At 22.7% G+C, this 19,834-nt stretch overlaps 1 protein-coding gene across 1 annotated transcript in view; it reads left to right on the top strand.

Annotated features, from left to right (window-relative positions):
* The first annotated feature begins 536 nt into the window (after positions 1-536).
* Positions 537-19,834, top strand: part of LOC145832082 (uncharacterized) — a 119,727-nt gene continuing 100,429 nt past the window's right edge. Inside the window, exons 1-4 of the mRNA XM_082939442.1 lie at positions 537-555; positions 939-1,112; positions 1,398-1,532; positions 14,166-14,591. Of these exons, the coding sequence (XP_082795568.1) occupies positions 537-555; positions 939-1,112; positions 1,398-1,532; positions 14,166-14,591 (754 nt within the window). The remainder of the gene's footprint in view (positions 556-938; positions 1,113-1,397; positions 1,533-14,165; positions 14,592-19,834) is intronic.

The following is a 19,834-nucleotide window of genomic DNA, read 5'->3' on the forward strand; positions in this document are numbered from 1 at the left end:
TTTCAATTAAATGTATTCTTTTACTATTATCCTATTATGTAATTCTTACGTAACTTAGCTTTCAAGAATTTTAACTTAATTTTACTTATATTAAGTTTTTGTACAATAAACAAATCAAACATAATATAATACTTGAAACTTATACACTGTGTTTATTATATATTTTTTTCATAAGTAAATTTTAATTAATTTTTGAACAGTTTGTCATTTTTATATGTTTGTTATATAATTGGCATTTGTTAACCTATTCAGCGGTTAGAATTATAAGCTGTCAAATTTTAAATAAATATTTTTCAACATTTAAAAAGTACAGCAACCACTTAGTTGTTATAACCGTCAGAAATACATTGGTAATTGTTGTATTAAAATTATTAGCGTCAAAAAATAACAAAAAATCATATTCATTTTAAAATTTGATATTTTACTACACTGGTTATTATTTTTGTTTCTGCTTAATTTTTTTATTACCAAACGAAAATAGAAGTAATTTTCAAGGTCAAATTGAACATTTTAGTCATAGTATTTGTAACTACATTATGTTAAAGGGATATGAAGGTAACTTTTTTTGTTAAATGAATTTATTAAACTAGTGTCCTTAAAAATTTTACATAATTCTTAAGTATTACACATTTCGAAAAAGGTAAAATAATATAATACTATATTTTTTGATAAAATTTATTAATAAATTTTTGAAACAAAACTTTACCAATAACTATACTTGAATATTTCGGTTAAATATCGTTAGTATGTCATAAAGTGCTTTTGATTGTATTTTCAAATGAAAACAAATTAAATCAATTTAACTTTATAACTGTTGTCGATATAAAAAAAAGTTTTAAATAATATAATTCTTTTATTACTTTGAGTATTAGCTATAATAGTAATAATCATTTTTCACAAGTTTTAAGTAGTCTAAAATTCATTTTTACAAAACTTAGGATTGTTCAGCATTAGTAATACAAAGAAAATTCCAGTTAGTGATAAAAAGCATGTTTGTTTAACTTGTGGGAAACGTTTTAAGTTTAAATCAGCATTAGTTGTTCACATCAGAGTTCATACTGGTGAAAAACCATACAGTTGTGAAATTTGTGACAAGAATTTTACATGGACAAGTAATTTAAAATCACATCAGCTTACTCATTCTCTTTGAAAATTTATCTATGTGATGTTTGTAAGAGATGTTTTGCACGACGATTCGTTTAATACAACATGCAGTAGTTCACAGTGATGATAAATTATTCAAATTTGAACAATCTGACAAATGTTTTGCTCGAAAATCAAGCTTGAACACAGATATATTGATACATAGTGGTAAGAAAGATTTTAGATGTGATGTTCGTTTGAAGAAGTTTGCTCGAAAACGTCAAGTAAAACATATATGTTTTCTCATACTAAAGAAAAGCCCCATGAATGTGAAGTTTGCCCAAGGAAGTTTTCATTTAAAGGTGACCTAAACAACCACGCGAGAACTCACACTGGAGATAGTTCTTTTGGATTTGAAATTTTTGGAAGAATATTTATAAGTAAAAGTGGTAAAAATAAGCACTTGAAAGTTCATAACGAATGACAAAGCATCTTGTTTCTAATGACTTAAAAATTATCTAATAATGAATATTATGTATAAAAGTTCGTTACTTCTTCAAAAATTTTAAACTGCTATTAAACGTTGTGATATGACATATAATTTGTACAGTCTAAGTTCAAATAAAAAAGTTAACTGCGTTTTTCAAACTTTTATGCTTGCTAAACTAAAGTATTTTAATAAAACAAAGCGTTTCCTTAATTTAAATACATTTAATATCATTTTTTTAATAAATTCACATGTTTCTATTTTAAGTAATACTGAGTTTGTTTAGGACTTATATATTTGCACCACTTTTAAAGTCTTTTAAATTTATATAGTGTTTTAACTACAGGTTAAGTTGAATATACAATTATATGGCTTGCTGTTTAATTAGTTAAAATTTTGTACATGTACTATTTTCAATATAAACTTTTTTAATGATGAAAAAATTGAATATAGTAAATCCAATAGCTAAACTAATTGTAATAAACTAAAATTATAGTAGCTTGTTTTTATATACTTTGTCAAAACAAATATTCAACACAGAATTCAATTTAAAAAATGTAAAGCGAATATACATACACTTAAAAGTATTATTCATTTCAAAATTTAAAGTTTCACCGCAAAACGGTTTTTTATACTTTGATTCTTATTTAAATAAAATAGCTGGTTTATTTACTAGTAAAATAATACAAAAATCACTATAGGTTAAACTTTACTATAATCATAAGATTTTTAATTTGTTTTTTATACGAAAAGTTCTCTAATTATTTTTTTCAGCGAAAATAATAATACTTTCGGGGATGAATAACAATATGCAAAAGTATAAAACATTCGGACTAAAAGAGTTAGAAATGTATAAATGAAAGATACGATCGATCTAACTTTGTATAAAATAAAGGTCAAAGTCTAAGTTATGCTTAGATACTAAAAGTATGTGTAAATACAGCTCTCTTATGCGTAAAAAATTGTGAAAAAAACTATAGCCCGTAGTATGTTGATTATACTAGCTCATAAAATTCAACATTGGTGCGCAGTGCAAGTTTGGTTTAATCATTTGTTCAGTTTGTTATCTTAATTGAGTAATATTAGTTATAGATATCTTATCATGTATTTAGTTTTCAAATAGTAGTTTTAGAAAATTGCATTTATATCAAAATAGTTTTTGTATATTTGAACTGCATTGCTTTGTGAAAATACTGTTGAAGTAAAGTTAGTAACAGTAATGTAACAAAAGTAAAAAAATAAATTCTAGCAGTTTATTGGAACAACTTTTTGATATTAATTATCACTATTTTATATGTTCTATTTATAATAAAAAACATTTTAGCGATGTTATTTAAAAGAGGCAAAAGTGTTTATCCACGTACTAGTAGTGTAAACAAAATGTTAAAAATGTTGCTTAGTTTACTAGATTTTACCTTTTTTTTTTTCTTTCTTTAAACATTGGCTTTCAAAAATTAATTACAATAATAAGTTTACATTAATGATTTGTTTACTTTTAGAATGTTGGTAATGCTTAGTATTATTTAGAAACTTAGATATTTACTTTTATAATATAAAAACTCCATTTTTTTTTAAAGTTAATAAAACACGTCTTAAAGACTTTTTTATATCTTTGTTTTCGATGTCAATGTTATGTTTGTATTACAGCCTTTCAAAAATATAAATTAATTTAAAACTTTTCTTTGCTACCAAGTATGTCAAAAGAGCTTTTTTATAAGTCATAGAAAACCGTTTAAAAAAAAGTTTTATATAAAAACTAATACAAAAATCATATTAAATGAGTTTTATACTTAAAGTATCTTTTGTATTTTTATTTATATCTATTCACTTTTAATAATGAATATTGAAAATTTTATAGTATCCGATGGTTAAAATTAATTAAATCTTTACTGTTTAAGTAAATAGCACCAAAGTAAACAGAGTTTTTAAAAGAAATACTATTAGTTACATTTATTTTTTGTATTAACTGTTATCAACATAATTTCTTGCTAACAAGTAATAAGAAATTCTTATAGTCCTATTTAAATGTAAATTAATGTCAATGTTGAAATGCTTTCATACTTTTATATCATATGTTACAACTAACTTGTATTTTGTTGTGGACAAACTATTAACAAAATTGCACAATGAAAGTTTGGTTAATAACTTAAAAAAAGAATTTTGATCAATTAATTATCATCTACTGACGTCATTTATCTTAACACAGCAAATGCTAGTTTTATAAAAAAAAAATAAATAAAAATTCAAACTATTTAAAAAGTTTCATATTGACAATAACTGTTTGAACAAACTTTAAAAGCACAGTAATGTGCCAAAGTTTAAACTTTGTTAACTGTTAAGTTTTATTTTGTAAAACGGCTTAACTTTATTTTTAAATGTTCATTTTATTGTAATGTAATTTACTTAACATTTTATTTTTAATAGAAAGGTTTGTAACATAAGTTTGATTAATTTTTACAATATTTTAAAATCAAGTTGGTAGTAAATTTTGTATTTCAAAGTAAAAATTTTTAAAAACATAAATCACAAAACTAAATTACAGCTTAAAATTAAAAAACTAATAAAATATACTAATAACATTTGATTACTTATCCGAAGTTGTACAGCGTTTTTTATAGACATTTTTAATTAAACTATTAAACAGAACAAAAGTTTAAAATTAGATCTATTTGTCAGTATTGTAGAGAATTTTTAATTAATTATTTACTCTAATTATGTAGAATAATTAGACTCTAGCTCATTTTAGTGTTTATATTTATACTTGTTTTCGTTATAGATTTTATATTGTTAATAAATTATTAAAGTAAATTGACAAGTAGTTATAATTCAAATTACCAACACAAAAGATATAAAATGCGCTTAAAATATTTTAATTTATTTAAAAATTTCAAAATTAACTTCCTTAGAGTTGCGCTACCCCTGAAAAAACTACTAAAAACTTTTTATCGTCAACGTAAACGTTTTTAGTCAGAAACTACGTTTATTTAGTGTTTATTTAATTTTAGATGCCATTATCAGAAAACAAGTTTATATGAGAAAAATATTTCTAATTCGTACTAATTCATAAACTCTTATTACCATACAAATAAAGCCAAAACAAAACATTTACAATTCTAGCGTGTAACTCTTAAACTTTTAGGTAGTGTTAATGTACAACTTGCTTTATTATGGTTTGTTGTATTGATTTTGATTATTATCTTTAAATTTTAATCTTAAAATACTGCTACAAGATACTCTCAAATAATGTTTTAAACTATTTCATGGAAAATTAGAGCTTAGTAGTAATAATTTTTTTCTAAATTAAATCGATAATACTTGTTCGGATGAAAAACTAAAATAAGATGAAAGACTTATCATAGCATTTAAATCGTTTTACTCTGAATATATTTAATAGGTAACAGTTTTATTTTTTATAGATACATTTCTAACTTTTAATTAAAATAACAGAATTAGGTTTTTAAAGTAGATTAACTCGTTTTGTTAGATACGAGTACATAGAAAATAACAATTTTGTAACAAAAATATACAAATGTCAAAAAGACTGGTACTTTTGTACAACTTTTGTTTTTCTAGATGTATTCTAGTATTCTAACAATACACTATTAAAATGTTTTCAATTAAAAGATTATAAGTAGCTTGATTATTTTATATGTATTAAGATGAATCCAAAAAGTTTTGAAAACATAACATATTAGTTCTAATAATAAAAATAGTTTATATTATATTAATAAATAACAAATTTAATGTTTAAGTTTTCGTACGCTAAACATCCTGGAGTTTTCACAAATTTTCAGACTTTTTATTTAAAAACACTTTTGTATACATAATATGCAACTTTTATATTAAAAATAGAAATATTATTAAAGAAAGTTAAATAATTTCTTCTGGTTTTCTTTCTTAATTTCATGTGTTACTTGTATTTATTAAAAAATTGTTTTTTGTTGTCGAAGTTCTAAACAAGAACATAATAGGTATAAAAACACGTTAAAAATTATAAAATAAATCTTTTTTTTTTCTAATTTTAGATTAACTTTTTTTAAATGTTAAAAAACTACCAAACGCAAAATTTTTTATAAATTAAATTTTAATTGATTTTTTTATCCTATATTAGGCTAAACATGACGTCACACAGACTTGAACTTTAACAAGTTTTAGGAAATTATTATATATTACCCGATAAGGTTTTTGTTAAGCGACTGCAATAAGATTTTGTAGCACTGAAATTTAATAAATATCAATTTTTTTCTCATTATTTCTACTTGTTATGTATATTGTTAAAGTTAGTTTAGTTTTTAAATACCATATTAATATTTTGATAGTGTAAGTTTTTACACAATGTTTGTTCATAACTGTAGAAAAAACCAAAGTTAAGTTCAAAAAAGTACTTCTATAGCAAGGCTATTTTTAAATGATTGTTTATTTTCATATCAATATTTAGCTTACTGAGCGAATACATGAACATAAAAACAACTTAATAAAAAAGTTTATTTTTATAACTTGCGAATTTGTTTTACTTAGATAAATTTATATATATTTGGTTACATACAGTAACCTAAAAACTTGCCATTACTTAATTGTCATCTTTGGTTAAAATACACAAGTTTTATATAAGAAGTAAAAGAGATTGTTTGCTGTTTTTTATAACTAAATCACATTTTTTAAACGTTATAAACTAAGTCACATTTTTTAAACGTTATAAACTAACTTCATAAATAGTTAATGATGTTTTAATAGTAGCTCACAATATACATGTTCTGTTTATTATATTAAAATCTAAACAATTCTACTATTTGTTCATTTACAGTAGGTTAACCTTATAAGGCGTTTAGTCATAAGTATTTAAACAAGCAAAGCATGTATGAAAAAAATCTATATTTTACGCAATTTCTTTATTAGACAGACGTCTTATTATTATTATGGTGTTATTACTATTGTGGTTCAGTAACTACTTAAGTATTTAAATCTAATATTTATATGTTATGTAAAAAAATATATCAACTTTTTAACAAAAGTAATGCTTGAATACTTTAACAAAATACCTTATTAGTAAATAGTTAGTCTTTTACATGGTTGCCACTTCAAAAGCAAAAATGTCTGAATTATGTTAAATGTTTACATAAAACTGAATTACATAAAACTAGCCTAAGTTTATTCTAAGTTGAAAAAGCCAAACACTTGCTTTGAAAAAACAAAAGCGTAAAAACTAAAAGAAAGTATCATCATATAAAGTACAAAATATGTAAAAAAGAAAATTATAAATTACTATTAATAAATTTCACTACATAAATAAAAATGGTAAGAACCATTAAAAAAATCAGTCACAGTCTTTTACAACTACTTAGAATAGATCTTTCGTTTATTAAAAAACAAACATTTTCAATTCTTATTCAAATAGAATTTATTCTATTTGAATAAGAATTGAAAATGTTTGTTTTTTAATAAACGAAAGATCTATTCTAAGTGGTTGTAAAAGACTGTGACTGATTTTTTTAATGGTTCTTACCATTTTTATTTATGTTTATCTAAAATTCAATCCTGTCCGGTCTTTAAAATCAAAAGAGGAAGACTACCTTCATCCCATTTTAATTTCCAAATTTCACTACAGTCATAAAAACTATTCTGAGAGTTCAAAGATTTATTAAAAGTCTATTTGACATAAAAATTTCACACACACATAAGTTTTCTAAAATTTCTTAAATAGATTTAACCTTGTGTGAATTTTTTAGCTAGTTTGTTTGTTTAGCAACCCTGTTTTAAATAAAACTCACGAAATAAAGAAATAACGAAATTGACAGCAAAAATAAACATTATAAGTCTGCTTAAATGGACAGTTAAGTTTCTTAATAATTTTAACAAAAGTATAACATTTTATTAACTTTTTAACAATCAATATTTTTTTTATTGATTATTGTACAAATTTTCTATTGCTTTATCTGCAATAAAAATATTGCTTATAAAAAAGAGTAAATTTTAATTGTAAGACGATTATAAGAATCACAAAACTTAGTTAGGAGGACAGTTAGTTGCAAGAAACAATAAAAACCTCGCTTAAGTCAGTTTCAACAAAGCACATGATTATCTTCAGTAATTACATCCTTATGAGAAAATTTTGTCCAGACAAGTTATAAAGTAGCAAAAGTAAATACTTAGAAGGAGACATAGTTTAAAAATAAAAACTTTTTTAAAGAACTTGTGTTGGTGGTAGTAAAAGTTTTTTGTTAAAATCTTTAGTGACAACAAAAAGTCAATTTTAGCAATGTCTGATATTTTAAATTCACAAAAATTAAATAAGAACTTTAATCGATCTAGATAAAAGTAACAACAGATATTGCTCATCTGAGAACATTAATTTGAGACGTTTTTACTAACTTAAGTATTATTTAAAAAGATGGTTTAAAAATAAGCACCTCTGTACATTGGTGTGCGTAAAAGTTAATTTAAAATAAACAGACAACTTCTAAAAAAATCAAAATGTGTCAAAACAATAATTAAATAAACACTATTTTTCATACAACATTTTGGAAGAGTATTTTGGAAAAACTTTTTAGCATTAAAATTGATATAGAACAGGTTTTACCCATATTAGCTTTACTTTTTTAACATTGTTATCAAAGTTAAACTCCGCATTCTTTTGAATGAAAAAACAAAGTCTAATGAACATTTTCTTTAATATCTAATTGATTTTTTTAGCCATATATTTGCCTTATTTAACTTTTGAATTAAATTCAAAGATATTTTAGTAAACTGCATCATAAATTTTCTAGAGTAATCTAAAATAATATTATTCTTATAGAACATATTTTTTCGTAAACTTATTTCAACTTTTAATTAACAACTAACAGTAGTGCAAACACAGCTCTACAAGCATAATAAGTGTACAAATAACATTAATATTAAAGTTTACAAATAAAACAGTATCTCAATAAGGGTTTCTAATATATGTTTACTGAAAGTTTTCTTGATTTTACCTAAAATAATATTAAAACTCAACCAGGTAATTTTTCAATCAATTAAGTTACATGATAGTGAATAAATTTAAATAAGCAACTTCAGGTGAAAATGCAGTAAACATCAACTCAAAATGATTATTTACAAACATATTATCTTTTAATTATAAAACTTACCATGTGGTTTGTTGAATAAATTAGATGGCGTCATGTACAGCAAGGAAATTTTCAACTATGTAGTTTTCTTTTTCACAAAATAACTTGATTCGTCTTAATTTTCTTATATTATTATAATTAAATTGTTGCTAAATTTTTTTAAAATAAAAAAAAAAAACAATTTATTGCCAAGCATTTTAATATTTTTAAAAATTTATGTCAATTTAAGTTAATTCTAAAAATGATTAATTTGTATTTGTTTAAATAATAAAATAATAAAATAATAAAATAATAAAAGATTTGAAAGGCTTCAATTTAGTAACCATTTTAGATTCTATACAACAGTTAAAACGTTTTTTCTTTTATTAGCACTAGTAACAGTGTATTGAAAAAAAAACGCTAAAAATATTTGCGCATAGAACCTTTTAATTATCGAGTTGCTTATCACGAAAACCTTTTTTCCACGACATTATAAAAACTTCAAAAGATCTATTCTTAACAAAACCTTTTTATTTCGACTAGAATTTTTATAGTTTTTCTAACTAATGGCTGGATAAGGATACTAAAGTAACACGAAATACTATTTGAATAAGTTATGTAAAATATTATTGCATATTTTTTACTACATTGTTTATCAAATATTGCAAGTTTAATCAATCATAAAAATATGTTATTATTATTCTAAGATAAAACTTAAGTAAACAGTTTTGAAAGTAAAATTCAAAAAACTGAACTGTTTGAATCTCAAATACGGAAAATAAAGTGTAATTTTACAAACTTTCACAAAAATTTCTATGACCTTTTCTATTTAGTCTTTATAACGACACTTTAATCTATAACGAAAAAAAAAATAATAAAAAAACTACTTTAATTAAACAAGAATAGTGCACTACTGCTTCAAAATTCCAAAATTGGGTTTAATACATATCAAATAACATATATTTTGTACTTAATAGTTTCTATTTAGTTAAAGCTTGTATTATACATTTAAATTACAATTTTTAAAACCACTTAACACGAAAAACTGTGTTTAAACATTTAAAAAAATACAATTCAGTTTACACTATATTTTTGTTCTATAAAGCCCTGTAAAATTTATTTGATCAGGTTCTTACAATAAGTAATAAACTTAAGTAGTTATATTGCTAGTTGAAATGAATAATGATATTTTATTCCTTATTATAAAATTTTGTTTTCTTAATGCTTACATAGCTTAAATTCATTTTTACTATTGATTGAAAAGTGTATTAAAATATCCGATAAGACTAACTAAATCATGAAATTTAAACTTTCCATTTAAATCGGGCAGAGAAAAATAACTTTTAATAGTTTAAAAAAAAAATTAATTAAACTTGTAAAAACAGTTGACAATGTTTTATAAAGTTTGTTTTTTACAATAAATTTTTGATGAATGTTTTATTGACATCATTCAGGTTTCCAAGAATACGCTAGTTTTATTAGTTTGTTTAAACAACTTGAAGTTATCTATATTTAGTTAAGTTTCTATAAGGTTAGCAGTTTTTCACGCGGTTATGACAAAAAAAAACATGAATTAAAAATCATTACAAAACTAGTTTACTTGTACAATTATTTACTGTAAAATAATTACAATTACATATTAGATGATAAAGGAAAAATAAGTCTTCAAACTGTTTGAGTGGTTTTATTTAGTTTTTTTTTATGTAGTAGTATGCACAAAATGTTATAAGTTTTTATAGTATAGATCATTTATGAAAATTGATTTTCTAAACGCAACCATCATTTTTAATGAAAACAATTTAAAGTTTTATTTTTCAACAAAGTACGAATGATTTACTTAATTTTATGTCAAAACTTTTCAAGCTTATGAAAACTGCAGACTTAAACACAATTTTGTTGCTCATTACTATTTTCTATATTAATACAGTTTTTTTTAAGGAATGGTTAATTTAAAGCAAAAATATAAATATAGTTAGTAGTTATTTGTATTTCAGTTGTTTTAATAACCTTATAAAAACCAAAATCATTTATCAATGATTAACACTAAAACCAGACTCGACTAGCCTAAAGCATGCATTGCATCACAAATCTGATCCATTGAATACCCTTTCTTCTAACTAAAACTTAAACTATGACTAAGATTTCTGCTCCTAGAATATTTTGTTTTAAAATTAGGCTGTCAGATTACGTTGTTATTTAATTATTAGTTTGCTTTTAACAGACTTGAACGATTTTTCTCCATTCAAATAGTTTTAAAGATGAAGAAATGAGCAACCCATAACTGTAGCAAAGTTTTTTGACTGTTATTTATTTAAAAAAGGCAGCTTGAAAGTTTTCATGAATTCGAGACTTATTAAACTAACCAAGTTGCTATAATTGTTTGTAATTGCTGATTTAATAATATCAGAATCTGGCTTTATTTTTAGACTTTTTTCAAATTAAATTAAACCACAAAATACTTTGTTAAAATTTTCGATTTGATAAAATAGAACAATAAAATAACTGTAAGGGTATTATTGAAAACTCCAATAAACAATTTAGGTTTGAGGTACAATCTAACAACATATGTGTTGAAGTCTTATTTTTACTTGCTAATTTAAAATATCAATAATTTGTTATTGCAATAATAAATATAGACAAACGAAATGATAATCTAAGGTTTTCTTTGAAAAGTTAACTTAAATCTATTTTAATAAACTTGGTAACTTGTTTTGGGAAACATGTGCAATGTAATATGCTGCTGTTTGACTTTTAATCAGAAAATTAAATATAGAAACAAAAATTCTCTGTTAAAATCAGAATAAAACTAAAACCAAGTTCTCTAAAAATAACTACTTAAACGTAAAATCAAATAGTTTTTGATTAAGTTATCTGGAAAATTTCAACATTATTAATACGATTTTGTGTAAGTTAGTAATTTATTTAAACCAATATTGTGAATATATATATAAGTTCGTAGTAAATATACAAACTTTTGACAAAGTATTAATCATTAGTGCACAATGCTAGTTAAGTTATTTTTTTAGTTAAAAGTTCAACACTTATTTACGTTGTTTAGCTTATAAGTAAACTCTAACTTTCAAAAGTTGTACTTATATGGAAGAAATTTTATTTTGTGTAATACATTCTTAAATTAACAAATTTGAAGTCACAGTAATGTGACAAAAAAAATTAACAGTGGCTTTGAACATTATTTTAAGAATATTCAACATGTAAGAATATCAATTTTGCAAATTATACGCTTAATCAAAACAAAAGTCAAAAAGTTCTATACTATCTTTTTTGTATAGTTTTATAAACGAGATGTAACAAAAACAAATATTAATATTTTTTTTTTATGTTAACATTGACTTTCAAAACGTGTTTAACCATTTTATGCTGTTATAAAACCTTAAATATATAATTTTCACCTAAAATGGTTTTGTTTACCGTCCTTAAATTTCTAACTAAGTCTAAATTTGTGATTAAAAATAAAACTGCAGCATGAATTTATCTCAATACATGAAGTTCAGCCCTAGAAAACAAAATTTCTGTAAAACCTATTATTTTATTTTTAAAGCTCATGGTTTTAGTTAAACTAATTAATTAATTTTTTAAAACAAAACAAGTTATCAAAATCTTTTTTAGAGACAATTTAATTTTTTTAAACCAAAAAATGCTAATAACCATTCATAATAGAATTTAATATTTTTTTAACTATTAATAAAAGTATGTCTTAATATTTTTTTTTAAGTTTTAATTAATATTTGTTTTAGTAATCTTTCTTTATAAAATTAATGTAAGTTTTAGATTCTTAAGCACTATCTACTTTTAAGAAGCTAGATTTTTAACACTTACTTACAGTTTTAAAAAGCTTTGAAAAGTACCTTAACCACTTAGTTTTTATTACGATTAATTCAAATATTTGTACTTTAAACTTATGAAAGTCATAGAATAACAAAGAACCATAACAAGACTAAAATTTATTTTAATGTACTACATTTGTTTTACAAACTTTTTTTAACTAAGTTTTTAAAGTTTGTACAATGCTTATCATAAGTATAAGTTTTACAATTGTTTGATTTGCTAATAATTCATTTATTTTATAAATATTAACAATTTTATTATGATAAAACACATATATTTATAAAAATAAAGTAAAATCTTGATTACAAATTTTACTAAACAAGTAAATGAAAACAATTGGTAAACATTTCCAGTATTTATACTAGTTTTCAAGGATTATTTGGTCTTAAAATCTGGTGGATTATTTAGGTATTTGAAAAATCAAGTTTAGTCATGTATCAAAATTACACATGGAGCGAAAATCTAGGACGGTCAAAGGTATTATTTATAGATATAAAGCTTAGACTCAAGTTATTTATTTAAATTAAAAAGATTTAACTACTGTAGATAAGATTAGATTTAGTTTCAAAAATTTTCAAACCAGCTTATTTGGTTTATTTTAATTTTGGTTTATAGACAAAACTATTTTGTAATATTATGAAATACAAAAATTATACTAAAACAAATCTTTATTTTATTTTAGAATACGACAATTAAAATTAATTTATCAAAAGTTGTAAAAAACTCTGTAAAAGTACTACAACCATATTGCATTTTTTAAGCTACTCCTCTTTAAATAGTAGCAACAATAAAGTTTAGATCATTATACAACAATACCTTGAAAGACTGAAATTTGAATTTTTGTATTGAAACTTATCGTTAAACTGTAACCGAAATGCTAGCAATATTTTTAAATAGAACCTGATTAGAAACGAAAACACTAATAATATCTTATATTTATCACAGTTATTCCATCGTTATACAAAGCTTTTAAGATAATTTACATAGGAAAAATTTAATTTTTATAAATTATTTATATAAATTATTATTTTGTTTTTATTAAATTATTTTTTTTTGTCAATGTAACATTTCAAAAAAGATTGAAGTAATTCAACATATTTTTGAATGAGTTAAATAAGAGTTAATTTGAAGTTTTATTTATCTAATAAATATATTTCAGTATATACTACATGACTACAGTTGAGTATATTTGAATGCTTAAGCAATTTATTATGCTTTTAATCAATTGAATAAAAATCTTTAGTAATACTAAAAACGATCCTGTTTTAAAAATAAGTGTAAAACGTAATCTTTTTTTTTTGATTGATTTAAGTAAATTGAGAGTAGTAAATTTTTATTCACTGTAGAATGTATATCTTAAAAAAAAACCAAAGCAGTTTATTTTAATACTGTACTAGTTTCAAAATGCAGTAGTTTTATATTACTTCGAGTTTTAACTGATTCTTAACTTATATAATTTAAGTAGCCTTTGATTTGAATTATCAACTAATTTTAGGAGGTTTATGATTATTAAGCATTTGGTTTACAATAAATTTGCAACGTGGTCATATAAGACATTTTTGGAAAATTTTTACACCGAAGTCAGCGTTGGTTAGACATGAAAGAACTCATACTGAAAGTAAAACCTTACAGTTGTGATGGGTGTGATAAAAGTTTTACACAATAAGGTACTTTGAATAGACATCAACTTACTCATTCTGGTTTGAAGATTTATCAATGTGATGTTTGTAAAAGATGTTTTTCACAAAGAAGTAATTTGAAACAACATACAATTGTTCACACTGATGATAAACCATTTAAATGCGAACAGTGTGACAAACTTTTTACTCTAAAACATAATTTGAAAACACACATGTTAATACATAGTGGTAGAAAAGATTTTCAGTGTGATATTTGTGAGAAAAATTTTGCTCGTAAATTTGTCTTAAAACGACGAATACTAACTCATACTAAAGAAAAGCCTTACGAATGTGAAGTTTGCAAGAAAAAGTTTTCATTGAAACAGCATTTAAACACTCATATTAGAATTCATACTGGAGATAGGCCGTTTGGATGTGATGTTTGTGGTAAAAGATTCAGGCATAGTTCTCATAGTAATTTTCATTTGAAAATTCATAAACAATGACAAAGTTCCTATTTATAATTAATTTAATTATTTTTGATACCAAATATATTGTATAAAAGGTTATTACTTACTCGACAATTTATAAATTGCTATTTTACGTACTAATTTTTGAGCTGATACAGGATTTATATTGGCTTAGGTTGAAAAAATATACTAACTAGGATTTTGAAATATTTATTAATGTGAAACTAAAATGTTTTATTAAAACAAATACCTTTTATAATTTGATTTAAAATAGTTCTTTTTTAGTAGATTTATCTGTTAGTTTTTATGTTTTAAGTCGATTAAAAACTTTTGTTTTCATCTGCGTAATTGTTAGAGTTTTTAAGATTTTTAATTTATTTGTTTTTATAAGTACAGTTGAAACTAAATTAAAAAATGCATTGTTGGTATATTTATAAGATTTTTGTATATATATAAATGTCATAAATAGTGTTAAATAACTACATTTGCAATTTTACTTTTATACGTATTTGTTATTAAAGTTTTCTTTTTTTATTATATATGAATTCTAAATATAAACATAAAAATCTATATAATAAGCTTTAATATTGTAAGTAGTTGCAATCAAAAGTAAACTTTGCTTCGCTTGTATGCAAAGCAAGTTTTTTACTTCTAAATTATTAGAAGTTATGCTTAACTACAATGGAAATTTGTTAAACAGTTCTTTACGGGCTTGTACGAGATCTTAAATAAAAAAAATACAAATACATAACAAAATACAATAAATATAATACACAGCACATTTTACTAAAACATTTAATACATTAAATAAGTTCTTTAGATAAAGTAAAAGACTCGCTAGTTCATCATTACTGTTTTATGAAACAGTTTTTTAATTGAAAACGTTGCGGGTCAGAAACGATGAGCTTAGTTTTCATTAGCCAAGTTCAATTGGATTAAGAGAATTTAACTTGATTAAAATGTCTACTTTATAAATTGTAATTGACATTGTCAACTTAAAAAATAAGTTGAAGATTTTTTTAATTAAAAGTATGCCCCATTGGTATGTAAAAATAAAAACTCAAATATTTTTATTATTTCAATTTATTTTTGATTAAATCTTGTTTTTTGAAAAAACTACAATTGAAGGTATCAGAATAACGTTTTAGTCGTTTTTTATTTAGTTGTAGTAATTTGTTTTTTTCTTAATATAACTTTCTTTTTAACTTTGTGTTTCATTTATTTAATTAGTTTAGTTTTATTTAAAATTCGTTATTATATGTAGATTTTAAATCTAGTTTCGTTAACTTTTTAACGACTTTACGATCAGAAATAAAATAATATTTTTTTATTGTTTTCTTATTTTTAAGGATGTTAGTACTAAATTAAGGTAATGTAAAAAATGTTTAAAAAAATGAAGCTGTTTTTAATTCAACACTATCTCATCAGTTATATTTAATTATGTATTAATATGTTACACAATATAGTTTTTAATCTGTTCTGATCAGTCTAACCTTTATAAAAAGGACTAAAACTGATTACAAATATTATAACCAATGTTTGACTTGTTAAACTTATCAAAATTAAAACTTGTACATCCGAAAATTTTTTTCTAACTCAAGTTTTACTTATATAACTTTACGAATACCCAAAGTATTACTTTGACTAAAAATTTAAATATATTTTTAGCCAGACTTTTTAGTTTAAAACACACAATGTTTCAGTTATAAAACTATTACTTTACTCATTTTGTCGTGAGTTTTAAATAACTGTTCAGATAACAATTACTTTAAATTCCTAAACAGTTTTGTTAAACCAGTCTTCTTCATAATTTTAGGTTCAATCGGACAGTTATTGATAACTTGACAAATAAAAACTTCTATTTAACATTATGTTTTTATTTTTATACCAATGTCAGTTTTAATTATGTAGGTTTATTAAATTGATTATAATAATTATATTAATAATTAATTTATTGATACATTTAATATTAAATTACAAGTTCAAGTAAATATATTTAACATGTTTCTTACTTCGTGATTTTAGATCTTTAAATAACAAAACTTTTATCTAACAATTCTTAATGTTTTAAAAAACTCTTAAACAACTAAATTACTTAAGTATTACCGTTTATTCAAGTTCATGAGTAATTTTGTACTTAATCTATAATAGTAAAAAAAAACAAATAGTGGTGCTTTAACTATAAGACATTTTGTGGTAAAATTTTTTTTTTTGTTTTTTACTTTGCCATGCTAATATATAAATTTTTTTTTTCTATTAAATTCAGTATTTTAATTATAATACTAACAGCTATACCATGTAAAAGAATTTGTAAGTATGTACTTTTTTTTCTTTACGGTCTTACAATTTTGATAGATGTTATGCTTATTTATCAAAGTATACATCACACTGAAAATCTTTCTTACCACTATTTATTAACAATGTATTACCAAACTACCTTTTCGAGTAAAACGTTGGTCACACTCTTCACATTCAAATGGTTTATCATCAGTGTGAACTATTGCATGCTGTTTCAAATTTCCTCACAGTGAAAAACATCATTTACAAACATTACATTGGTAAATCTTCAAACCAGAATGTGTAAGCTGATGTCTAATCAAAGTACCTTTATTAATTTATCAATATATTTTATTACACAAACTTTTCAAAACCATACGAGTTTCTTTGTCAAGTGATAAATTTTAAAAGAAATATGAAAAAAAAAATTGTTAAATGAATAGCTTGAAAAATAACTTTAAGTTATGACGTAAGTTTAAATTTAAATATATACAAAAATTACAGATTCAGTAATTAAAACTAAAGGTATGTTTATTAATAGATTGTGAATAATTTAGTTTTAACATTAAATGCTACTTGCGTATTTAAATTAGGTCGCCCTTCCTCAATCAATGTTGATTCCAGGCTGTAGACTTTGCTTTCTTACATCGTTTTGAAACTTTAAAGTTTTGAACGATATCAGAGTTTTGACAGGATGTGCAATTAAAAAAATGTTCAAATATTGCACTGTTTTTATTTGTTCCGCAGTCGTCTGTAATTCTTCGGAATATTTGTCGTGATGTTTCTCCAATGTAAGAGATGCTCTGATCTTCAGAGCAGGTATATTTATAATTAAAATTTGCGTCTAATACTTCCGAGAATTTACTTTTGTTGCAGAAGTAGTCAGAAACTTTTTTGCTGGTGTAGGCCGGTTTAATATTAATGTTGTGTTTTTGAAATAGGGGTGCTATTGGTTTTTGGAATCTTATTGAACAACTACCTACGTAAACTGTTGTGAAATAGGAGTTTATTCGGTTTCTGTTTTCTTTTCATTTTTTGTGTTAATATTTTCATTTTGTTTAAATTTTGAATTGTCGAGTTTGTTAGCTTCAAAAAATTTGTTGATTTTGGACTCTACAAGGTTTTTTGTATACTGAATCTTGAGTGATAAGTTTTTAATTTTTGTAATTTCATATTTAAAAGCAGTAAAATTTGAGCATATATTAAGCGCTCTGTTTAGATAAAAGTTTATTAAACCGAGATGGTTTAGACGGTGTTGCAAGGGCGGCCATTAGCCCCAATCCTAGCCAATTGGTTTGTAGCATCAAAAGAAAATTACTATTTACAAACAAATTTAAAAACAAAACCTCTATTCTACACAACGTAATAATAGTAAATCAGTTATACTCGAGTAAAATATGTTTAGCCACTAATATGTGGCTATCATTAACCTTGTATAGTTAAGCAAACGTGCATACTATAATAGAACAATTGGTGACTACTAAACCGAGAAAAAAATTGTAACTGTATATTTAATTTTATTTGAAGTTAATAACTTTATATTTATATATGAACCAAAACGTGTGTACGTTAAACTTGTGCCTTCTAAACTTGTTTTTACATTTTCTTTATATTAGAACAGTGGAGATACAAATTTGTCATAACATTTTTGTTTATAAATTGTACATAACACAAGTAAAACTTATTGAAAATGACACTCGCATTTTGAGACAAAGCATGTCTAGTTTAAAGTATGGATGCAGATATTTTACTTGTTAAAGGTTGAAATTTTATAACAGTAGATTTTCATAAATTATATGTAAAAAATATACAATTGACTACTCAAATAAGTATTTTATATTCTAATATTTAACATCTAGAATTTAAGTAAGAAATAACAAGTAAATCTACTAATATAAATTCTGGTTAAATATGTTTTAATTTAATTATGAAATTTTTTACATATTTTTCACTGGAATATCATAATCAAAAGAAAACAAATTTAAAAATATATTAATGCTAAAATAATAAAATAAATTGAACTACTTTAAACCTAGTTTATAACATTTTTTTATAAAAGTTTAAAAAAAAATATTTTTTTACATTACTTTTATTATGAGTAATAAATATAATTTTAAGCTTTCACTTAAAAACACAAAAATGTTGTTGCATTTGTTACACAAAAATTTTAAAAAAGAACTGTTTGTACAACTTAGTAAAAGTACTCATGTCTTATTAGTATATTTCATAAGTTTGTATTTTAGTATTACGTTTTAATTTTGTATTTAATGTTTTCATAGTTTTTTGCTATCAAATGTGAAAACTTACTTTTCATATTATATAAACATACTGTAATAGGTTTTTCCATTGATGTTATAAAAGCTTTTAAACCATTAAAAATAAAAAGTTTAGTAAATTAAATTACAATAAAAATAGACAACTAAAAATACTATAGTTAAAAATAAGAATATAGTAGTAAAATATTTAGCAAAGTTGCATATGTTTTACTAGTTTTAAATACAATATTTTTTACAATTTTTTTTTAGAGCAGAAACTTTTATCTTCAGCTTTAGACAAATAAAAAAACGATAAACAGACATAGTGTTTTCAAATGATACTATATAAGATTAAAATTTGTTAGGTATAATTAATTACAACTTTTAAGAAACAGTTCGTGAAAAAGATTTTCTTAATTTTAAAATCAAGTACTACTAGAAGCACAATACCTAGAAAAATGTTGGTTGTTTTATTATCAGTGTTATACTAAATGACAATTAGGCCAAATTTTCAATTCTAATATAATCATTAGTAAAGCAATATGGAAATGAAGATAAAGTTGTATGATATCATTATAATATTTAAATGCAAGAAATATTTAAAATCAATCCTAAATGAATACCTAATAAATATTTTCAAAGTTTAGTTTTATTAGATCATAGCATATTTTTTATTAAAATTCAGAAAAAACTAGTAATAAGTTTTATATCAATT

Source organism: Thalia democratica, chromosome 3, assembly GCF_965202585.1.
Source record: "Thalia democratica chromosome 3, ktThaDemo2.hap1.1, whole genome shotgun sequence".
NCBI lineage: Eukaryota > Metazoa > Chordata > Thaliacea > Salpida > Salpidae > Thalia > Thalia democratica.